Source organism: Neolamprologus multifasciatus, chromosome 23, assembly GCF_963576455.1.
Source record: "Neolamprologus multifasciatus chromosome 23, fNeoMul1.2, whole genome shotgun sequence".
NCBI classification, from domain to species: Eukaryota; Metazoa; Chordata; class Actinopteri; order Cichliformes; family Cichlidae; genus Neolamprologus; species Neolamprologus multifasciatus.
This window is the reverse complement of record NC_140460.1, coordinates 25,658,535-25,668,353: the sequence shown is the minus strand read 5'-3', so window position 1 is coordinate 25,668,353 and position 9,819 is coordinate 25,658,535. Positions and strand designations below refer to the sequence as shown.

Here is a 9,819-nt window from a genome sequence, read left to right as displayed (position 1 = left end):
GAGGCCCTGGTATGTAGTTGCACATATTATACATAAAGCACGTATTCTCACACATGGTTAGAAAGTAGGGTAAGGGTTAGTCCTAACCCTACCCTCTGGTTTACACGAGTTCTAGATTGATCAGCAGCCTGGCTCACTGTACTATCATTTATCGATCATTGATCAGTGCTTCAAATGATTTTACCCTGCATCTTATTGGCGAAGAATTCGTGGCAAAGCCAGGTGTAGCTATGGCCTCGCAATCATTAACAAGGAACAGCAAAGCCAACCCTAACAGCACTTTCGGATTAGGTAGGATTATGATGGAAACCATGTTTATCAAATGTACAATGATTCTGTGTAGTTAGACAACTGTTTTATGGCACGTTTTAAAATTCAGATTTTTTGCATAGCCGGTATAAAAAAGGTGGCGGTCACCTCTTCGTTTGAAGAGTGAAACCAGTGCACAAATGTGCAAAAAGCAGGAGGGTGACTCCTCTGGTTGTAGAGAAGCCTGAAAAAAGCAGGCTTACTTCTCACTTACTTACTTTCCTAATTAGTTTTTAGGGTAATTTGCTACTTTCTAGTCTTATTTACTACAACATGATAATAATTTTTATAAATTATGGTTAAAAAAAAAATAAAAAAAGAATGTTTTAGGTCAAAAGTTGCAAATGTGTGTGATGTGTTTGCAAACCAATATGGTGATAGAGAAAATACTAAATAGTCTGTAAACCAATGAGAAACGTTACAGTTGCCATTCTTTATATACAGTCTATGATTTTTTAGTTATGTGTATTGTCACTCATATTCAAAATAGTATTTTTTATAGGAGTGGGGGATTTTCTGTACAGAACTGAACAGTAGTTATGTTACTGGGACATTTGTACTAATGCTACTTCGCGATTACCTTGAATTTCATCTGAATCTCTCATTTCTCCCTGGGGAGTTTCGGCTTCCCATGTCGGACAGAATTCTTTGTAAGGCTATTTTCTGCTTTGATGTCATGAACCAAACTGAGAGGGAAACGCTGAGTCATTGTTTTGCTTGGAAAAGTGTCAGATTTGTTTTTGCCAATAATTAAACTATTAACTGTTGGCACGAAACAGCAGTTTCAGCAGCTTCAAGCCAAATGCATCAGCATCGGGATCGTCCTCCGTCTTGACCTTTGACCTCCATCATGTCAGTTGTGCGTAACTGCAGATAGCGTTGAAAGTTTCACCCAAATCTGGGCATTGGCGTCAACTGACAGCGTTTTCTCGGCATCAGCTCTACTCCTTAATGGATGGATGTCGGGTGTGTCGTGACACTTGCAATTCCCCGACTGAGGTGTCGGTGCCAAAACGAGCTCAGCTTTGGCCCGAATGTGTCTGCTCTCTGGCATCTTTAACCTGATCTGTAGTCACATAAAACCTTTCCTCTCTCTTTGATGTGTCATCAGCAGTGAAACTCCTCTCGGCGACCCAAAATGAGGCGTATCACCCCCTCGCCGTCATCCTCCACGAGGCTGATTCTACAGCTCTCGCGGTGTAGATCTGAGCGGCACAGGTCAGTTTTAGATAACAGACACACCCGAATGCATCACTGTCATGCAACACTCTTTTATTTCTCCTTGAACTTAAACCATAAGAGAACAGCACGCACAAACGACCACAATGAGTATTCCCCTCATATTGTAACAGGTTTGGTCGAGCTGCTTCTGCTACTGATGATGCTGCTGCTGCCGGACTGGGCATAGATTCATCACCGCTGCGTCACGTGATGCTCACAGATCTAAATTAGGCCAATAATCAGGGACGCCTGGCGGCTGAGTTGTTGAATGCACAGCATGTACATGCAACAGTCCCGAGGCGTGTTCTGCAATGGCATCCTTCTCTCTCGCTCCCTTCTTGCCTTATTTCAGCGAGCAGCAAAAACCAGAGACGCACACGGACACGTTGATCCCTGCAAATACATCCCTAGCACATTGTGGGCCTCGTTAATAACCACACACACACACCGGCGGTGTCAGATGGCCAGTGATGTCGGCCACGGAGAGGGGAGAGCGGGCACGGCTGTAACACAAGCGACCGCACCAATCAGGAGACGGGAGTTGTTTGGTCATTTAATGTTGGAAACAGGTCGACGTAGATCCTGGAGGGTTTTTCTTAGTTATTTACACTATTCCAGATTAATTGATGAGATTTACACCGGAGTGATGGGTGCAATTTGCAGGCAAAAGCGGGGATGGAGTGGGTTGTAGCACACCTGTAATCCTCAATGTGTGACCCTAATCCCAACCATGTCTGAGACAAATTGCAGCTGATTTTTTTTTAGGGGGTGTAAATGTAAAAATAATATAAATAATAATTTGTTTTAGTTCCCTGATTGCAAAGACTGAGAAGAATAATTTTCAAAAGCCCCCTCCCCCCACAAATCACCTTTTTTGTGAGGGTTAGGGTTTGTATTTTATTCAGTTAGTGCAGATTATAATATTATATTTTTATTATATTTGGCACATTAAGACTTTATTTTTTGCTTCCTCCTTGTCCGTTTAGGGTGAGTGCACACCGTTACACTGAGAGACCGGAGAACACCACCCGACACGAAATCAGGAAGCTTCCAGGACGAAGATCTAGCCGTCTTCTAATCGAGAGGTCGGAGCGTCCCCGGGCAAAAATACTGAACCTCAGACTGCTGCTGACAGATCCCTCATCGTGTGTGTGGGGTGTGTGAGCTCCGAGTAGAAATTAATATAAGTACAAACACATTTACACTGACAGAGGTATGCAAATTAATATTTTCAAAGGACCAAATCACATGCAAATTTTTACAAACCTAAAAAAAAAACCTTGATTGATTGAACAATTGGAAGCCAGAGGAGAAGTAAATATTAGCACATGTGTGTGTGTGTATAGTCTCTGTTTTCTTTCAGAGAGATTGCAGATTAAATTTTCACAAGGCAAGAAAAAGAGAAAAAGATTCCATGTTTGTAAAAGCTTTTGAGAATAAGGGTGGGGTTTAAAAGTAAGCTGTAAGAGGATCACTTCTCAAAGGATACCTGCACGGACAGAAGTTAAGCCGCAAGTGCACGAACGTGTCTAACAGGTCAGCTTGTTACAGACGGACTCCCTGCACGCTTCTTCTAGAGCAAGAAGTTCGCAGCATCGGGTGAAAGTAACACCGAACAGCGTCTATCACAGATTCTTCTCTAATTCCAGCAAAGCAGTTTTTCTTATTATTATTTTATTTATTTTGCATTTTTTTGCTTGAAGCACAGCACGCATCTCTGCCTCTGATTCGGCTTCTTATTGCTGATTTTTTCTCCTGCCCCATTAGCGGTAAATACGCCGCCTTTTGTAGGTTTGATTTGTGGTCGTTTACATGAAATCTTCTGAGGACTCAGTCGCTGTGGGCAAAAACGATCTGCAGAAAACCCACTAAAAGTCAGCTGCTTTGACCTCTGACCTCCCCCGTTTGCCGCCTGTGATCTCAAAGTTGCATCCTATGAGTGACGTTTGTTATTATTAACACGGAGCGTTTTTTCTCTCTCTCTTTTTTTTTGTAACAGCAGCTGACAGCGAGCGTAACCCGACTGCTCAGCAGTCACAAAGACAGAGGCCGTAATTAGACCGACAGATCCTCCAAATACTGCGAGACGTTCCTGCAGAAGCCTCTGCACTGCTGTCTTTGTGTGTTTACACCGTCGAAAAAAACTAAAAGTGGGCCTCCTCTCTCTCTCTCTCACACACACACACTCTCACTCACACACACACTGAGGCTGGGAGAGAAAATTAGGATTATAATCTCGGTAATCAGCAGTCACGCCTGAGGCGGGCAGCTGCAGAACTGCAGAGCTCCAATTTAGGCGTCGGACATTAAAAACCATTAAAACCCAAGTGAATTTCCCACTTATTGATTTTTCTGGGGCAACAATTCAACTTCAGGAAGGAGGAACGACAGAAAAAAGAAAGAAAGCCAAAAGAAAAAGCAACAGCGGGTAATGTGCTGCGAAATGTTCTGTTTTTTATTTCCAGAAAAGAAAAATAAAGCCATAAAAAACACACGTTTTGATCATTTTCACTTCAAACCTGCACAGTTATCTCACACTTTTTATTCTGCAGGTAATGCGCACACACACAAAATGATGAATCATGCATGTGTTGTTTTGGGTACCCCCCTTTCCCCTCCCCTCCCTTCATTGAAACCAATATATTCATTAAGCACAAGGTCCCCCTATAGGTCACACACCGACTGTAATCCGTTTTCACGGTGAATATGTGGTGGCCCCACGGACGATGGAGAGGTGGGGGTGTGGGAGAGGTGCCACTCAGTGGGGGCAGAGTTGGAGCTGTGGTTCAAGTGTGTGTGTGTGTGTGTGTAAGAGAGAGAGTGAAAGAGGAGGAAAAAGGGGGTGGGGGGATTATGGCGTGACTGCTTGGTTTACACCGTGGTAGCAAATTACACGTGACAACAATTCACCCGGAACCAGAACCACTCTGGACCCTGAGCAGCAACAGCAACGGGGGGCGAAGCAGCTTCGCTGGTCCTCGTCATGCTCAGGTTCCTTGTCTTCCTCCTTCGACATCATCCTCATCAGGGTTTAAGGAAGGAGACGAGAAGAAACGATGGAAGTGATTAAAAAAATACAGAAAAACAAAAATAATGAGAGAGAGAGGACACTTCCTCTCCTTGCAGACAACAACAACAATAACAATAATAATAATAACAAAAACACAGAGGAGGGGTTTCTATGCAAAAGTTTCATTTGCAACATCTGATGTTTTTGTTTTGTTTTTTTGGTGGGAGTGTTGGGGGGGGGGTCATAGGGGTGGAGGTGGTGGAGGTGATGGGGAGGTTGAGGTGAGGTGGGGGTGAATCAACCAGTTCAGCCCCTTGATTGATGATTTAATTAGCCATATAGTGGCGAACTGCAGGGAGGACAGGACGCAAAATAATGCTTTATTTACATAACCAATCAGAGCACTGCAAAGGTGGAGCTTCCTCCCTCTCTCCCTCCCTCTCTCTCGCTCTCTCTTTCTCTCTCTCTCTGTGTGAGTGGTGCAGAGATGGTTGACTTCTGTAATAAATGCGGGATTCATCCTGTTAAGTGGCGTCCAGAAACACACACACAGACAGAGAGGGAAAAATCACTCGAACCATCCCGGAATATTCCTCTGATATTCCTGCGCGGGCTCGTGCGGCTGTGGCGGTGTGACATCACACTCACTTCATTCCAGTTGGGGTCTTTTTTTTTTTTAATAAAAACAAACAAACAGAAAAAATGTAATGATTCCCCCCCCTCCCTTCACACACGCGCCGAAGCTGCGCGGCAAACATCGAGGGAACAAACGGCGAGGACTCCTGCAAACCGGTAAACATGGGACTATTTTTTTTTCGTGTTTTATTTTCAGTTTTTTAAGTTGGATAATGCGCCGAGTTTGCGCGCAGGTGCATTGATTTAAACACACCTCCAGAAACGAACCGCAAAAAAAAAAGAACAAAACTTGTTCCAAAAGCATCAAAAAATAAATACGAGGGAAAAAAAAATAAAAGAATTAAGACGAGCCGAAAACAAGAAAATTATCATTTCTAACATTTTTCACTAAAAAACGAAAACATTTTTTTCAGAACCCAAAAACTAATAAAATTGAGGAAAAGCTGTATTTTCACCAAATTTACATATTTTTACAGCGTAAATAAAAACCGAACATCCGTCAATCTTTTGCAGCCAATTGCAAAATAATAATAATAATAATTAAATAAAGAACACATGTAACTGCCCCCCCCCCCCCACCACCACCACCACCACCAGCTCCAGCATCCCTCTCCTGTTTCTGCGACTTAAACCACATTACTCCTAACAACAGGCACACATTTCCACGAGCGAACACATATAAATGAATCATTCTTAGGAGTTTTTTTCCTTTTGCCCCCCTCCCCCCAACCACCACCACCTCACCTCCTCCACCTATCTTCTCTCTCTGCAACACAAACACTCAGAAGACAGGGGTTAAAAAAAGAAGCACACTCACTGTCGCCTGGTTCTTACTCCGTGTCGAAGCCCGACATAGTTGGTTTCACGCTCCAAAAAAATAAGAAGAAGAAAAAAGGGGAAAAAAAGAAGACGAAGAAGAAGAGAGAGAGGGAGGGAGGGTGGAGAGAGAGAGAGAGAGAGGGGAAAAAAAAAACTTGAGCCCAGAAAGATGCTCACGTTTGGCTCTCCTCAATTATCCCCTCCCGTGAAGATAGGTGGCGTGCGTTTCAGGGGGCTTCTCCTCTCTCTGTGTGTTTGCACGGCAAAGAAAAGGAGGTGGAAAGGGAAAAAAAAATGTCATTAGAAGAGGCGTAACACGTCAGTCCCTACCCAGGTTTGTTTCCTGGAGTGGGTGTAAGACATCAGTTGTAAACCTGCCCTAGCAGGAATAGCGGTCCCTCCCTCCTCCCAACTATTTCTAAGGCTTTTATTTCTAAGGCTTTATCATCACCGGTGGAACAGGACCCGCTCACCGCCGCCAAGCTCCCGCTATCAGCCCGTCCTCGCAGCTCCTCTTCCCCGCAAAAAGAAGCCTCTGGACCCTCCTTTTAAAAAAAGCAAAAAAAAAAAGAACAAAACAACAAAAAGAAAAACCCAAAAGAGAAAAAACAGAGCCGAGCAGGTATGTGCATCCTTACTTTTCTATCATTCCACTCTTTTTTTTCTTTTATATTCCTCTTCTCTCGCGCTCTCTCTCCTTCTCTCTCTCTCTGTCGCTCTCGCGCTGTAGCTCGCTGTCTCGCGGACAAATTGTGTCGGATATTACAACTTCCACGCGCTCGCGCCAGAGTTTGGGAGCTCCGAAACTTCGACTTACCTGCGCAGGTGGAGAAAGGTGCGCTTGGGTTTAAAAAAAATATTTATTTAATTTTCTTTAAAGGAAAAAAAATTCATCCGCTTTTTACATTTTTCCCACACACACGCAGACGCACGCCTCCCTGCGCTCTACTCGCCGTCTCCCTCCGCGGTGTCCTGTAGAGGCGTCCTGCGGGGTTGTGACAGTCGGGGAGAAGCTGCTTTTTGTCGGGCGTCTGTCGCCGCACAGCCCGGAGACCCGGAGGAAAAAAAAGGCGATTCCGTACGGGTGTCTTTGTTTTTTTTTATTCATTTATTTATTTCCTCTCGTTCTGGATCTTATTTGAACCATTTCTCCCATTCGCTCGCTCACTCAGCTCTCCACTCCAATAACCACTTCTCCCAGTAACGGCGATTTGCGCTGATAGATTCGCAGGCGAAACGCGCAATTTGGCTCTAATCGCTTCTTCTACTTTTATGTTTATGCGCCATTTGTGCCTTAAAGCTTTTTTTTTCCTCTCTCCTCTTTCTTCTTCTTCTTCTTTTGGCACATTTGAACAATTATCCCCCCCCCCTGTCCATCTGTTATTTATTAGCGGAGTTTCACTTTATTAAACCTGAAAGAGCAATTTTTGCTCAAGTGTTTATCGGGAGTTGCGTGACTTTTAAATCCCAGGGAAAGCCCTCCGTTTTTTAGAAGAACAGAGTGACTGAAATGTGAGTTTGTTCTCCCTAAAAAAAAAGCGCAAAAAACTAGAAAATGATTGTTTTGAAGTTTAATTAAAAGAAGTGGATTTTTTAAATATTTTGCTTACATCGGAGAGGAGGAGGTAGAGAGCGGGCTGTGAAACTTTACTGATTTTAAAATAAGAACAATTCCGCTTCTCGTCCTCAGCCCTGATCTCTGAGCCGATCAGCTGAAAATCTAAATTAGACGGACACGGATCTCCCCCCACCCTCCACCTCACCGCTCCTCTCCTCTCCTTCCTTTCCCCTATTTCTCCCATTTTTTCTTTCCTCTTCTCTCTTTGAAACGATCTGTCCCTCCGATCCAACACGCATTTTCAGCTTCTCGTCCGGGGCGCAAGTGGATGTGGATCACTCTCACACCCCTCCTCCTCCTCCTTCTACTACTTCACCACCACCACCACTACCTCCTCCTTCCCTTCACCCCAACTCACATTGTTGGTGCTGGTGTGTGTGTCTGTGTGTGTTTTCAGATCTCAAGCTGAAATCAAGGAATCGAGTCCATGCGAGCTGCCATCTGATCCCACACACACACTTATCAATGAAGCAGGAGATCATGGCGGATGGCCCCAGGTGTAAGAGGCGAAAACAAGCCAACCCGAGACGGAAAAACGGTAAGAGAAAAGATGACGGGACGCAAAGCTGCTGCTGTTGTTGTTGTGGTGTTAGTGATGGTGGTGGTTGTGTGTGTGCAGTGTAGAGGTGGTGGTATCTTTGGATGTAAGCCCGCTTTCAAGGCTTCTCGCTGCGGTTCAGGGATGTGTGTGTGTGTGTGAGAGAGAGAGAGTCCGCGTTCATTCGGGCTTAAAAAAATAAATTATTATGACTATTTAGTTTATTTAGTTTTTACGCGTGGATGTAAAGAGAGCGTTACCCCGAGAGAGAAAGTGTGCGTAAATGCGTCCTAGGATTCAGTTTCTCTGTTTTTCCCCCTTTTTTTTTTGTTATTTATAATTTGAAATAATAGCGGCTTTTAATTGTGGTGAAGCGAGGGGGAGGGTGGAGGGGGTGAAGATTGTCAGGAGGCTGGTGTTGAAAAAAAACCCCCCAAAAACAAAAGAAAAGAAAAGTCCAAAAATGTTAAATAGTAAGAATAAACTTGTGGATGTTGGAAAGTTTGGCGGTTGCCGGTTGCTTTCTCTTTGGGGAAAAAAATAGAAAAGACAAGAAAAATCCGCCATGGGGGAGGACTGAGTGTCTGCCTGAGTGTAGCGGTCACTGGCTGTGGAGGAAAAAAAAGTCCAGTCTTGTGACTTTGAGTTTTTAATCCACGCGCTGGCACTCCGTGACCACGACACACAAAAACACACACTCTCTCCCCCTCTATTTCTATAATAAATCCACGCTAATGGGCCTTTATATTCTTTCTTTTTCATTAGTATTTTTCAAAGTCTTTGAACGCCTCACTGTCGCTGCTTTTCCGGGACATATATCACAGGAGGTGGCACTTGGCTTCTCTGGTTCACTTTTTTCCTTTTTTGAATTTTTTTTAAACGATTAAAAAAAAAACAACAACTTTATTTTCCTATCAGTAAGTGAAGGCAGCACGAGGGGCTTGTATAAATAGGGTGACATGTCCGATAAATGCTGGACATTAATTGGGTCTGGACTGGGGAGCGCTGGAGGTGGAGATTTGTTGCTTTTCTTCCTCCATTTGACTGCACCACACTTTTCCCCACAAGAGGCAAATCTGCAGTGACATTTCCTGGCCCCCGTTATTCCTGATTATTCCATACAGGCTCAGAGAGAGAGAGAGTGTGTGTGTGTGGAAGTGTGTGTGATTCAGCAGGTTTTTATTTGCAGTTTTTAATTTTATAAGAAAGGAAAGACAGAGAGAGAGAGAGAAAACTGTGCCCCCACAGGTTATTTATCTAGATCAGATTTCACTTATTGATCCCGCGCAATCGATGGCAGACAAGCATTTTGTTCCACGCTTAAAGAGCCTCCCAACAGTGCAGGAGATCTCTCACGTTCTGGATCTGCGGCAAGATGGAATAACGAGGACGGAAGAGATGTGATGGTGTGTGTGTGTGCATTTTAGCCTTGGCCACCTGTTTTGGTTAAAAAGGAAATAAAAATAATAATAATAATAATAGGAGCACAAATATCATTTTCACACCCTTAAACCTGACGGAGCTCTGGCACGGCTGCAGGGAGATTATTTTTATCCGTTGTAGGGAAAGCATGCAGCGTATTCCCGTCTTCTTCTTCTTCTTCTTCTTTCTTCATTTTAAAAGAAAGTACATTTATTTAAAAAAAAAAAAAAGTCAAACAAGCTCTCT

The 9,819-nt window shown here is 43.8% G+C and overlaps 1 protein-coding gene and 2 long non-coding RNA genes across 6 annotated transcripts in view; 2 read left to right on the top strand and 1 right to left on the bottom strand.

Moving 5' to 3' along the window:
* Window positions 1–1,032: 1,032 nt before the first annotated feature.
* Window positions 1,033–3,662, top strand: LOC146491683 (uncharacterized). Its single transcript, XR_014872195.1, has 2 exons — window positions 1,033–1,527; window positions 2,517–3,662. It is a non-coding gene; the product is annotated as an uncharacterized LOC146491683 (long non-coding RNA).
* A 694-nt stretch (window positions 3,663–4,356) lies between these two features.
* On the bottom strand, window positions 4,357–7,012 carry LOC146491682 (uncharacterized). Its single transcript, XR_014872194.1, has 3 exons — window positions 6,901–7,012; window positions 6,469–6,812; window positions 4,357–6,242 (listed from the first exon to the last, which is right to left on the bottom strand). It is a non-coding gene; the product is annotated as an uncharacterized LOC146491682 (long non-coding RNA).
* Window positions 7,013–8,022: 1,010 nt separating this feature from the next.
* Window positions 8,023–9,819, top strand: part of zeb2b (zinc finger E-box binding homeobox 2b) — a 96,582-nt gene continuing 94,785 nt past the window's right edge. For 2 of the 4 annotated variants that reach the window (XM_085150125.1, XM_085150123.1), the window contains exon 1: window positions 8,023–8,151. In XM_085150125.1, the coding sequence (XP_085006251.1) occupies window positions 8,079–8,151 (73 nt within the window). In that variant the 5' untranslated portion in view covers window positions 8,023–8,078. The remainder of the gene's footprint in view (window positions 8,152–9,819) is intronic. The other 2 variants (XM_085150126.1, XM_085150124.1) reach the window with 1 other exon arrangement.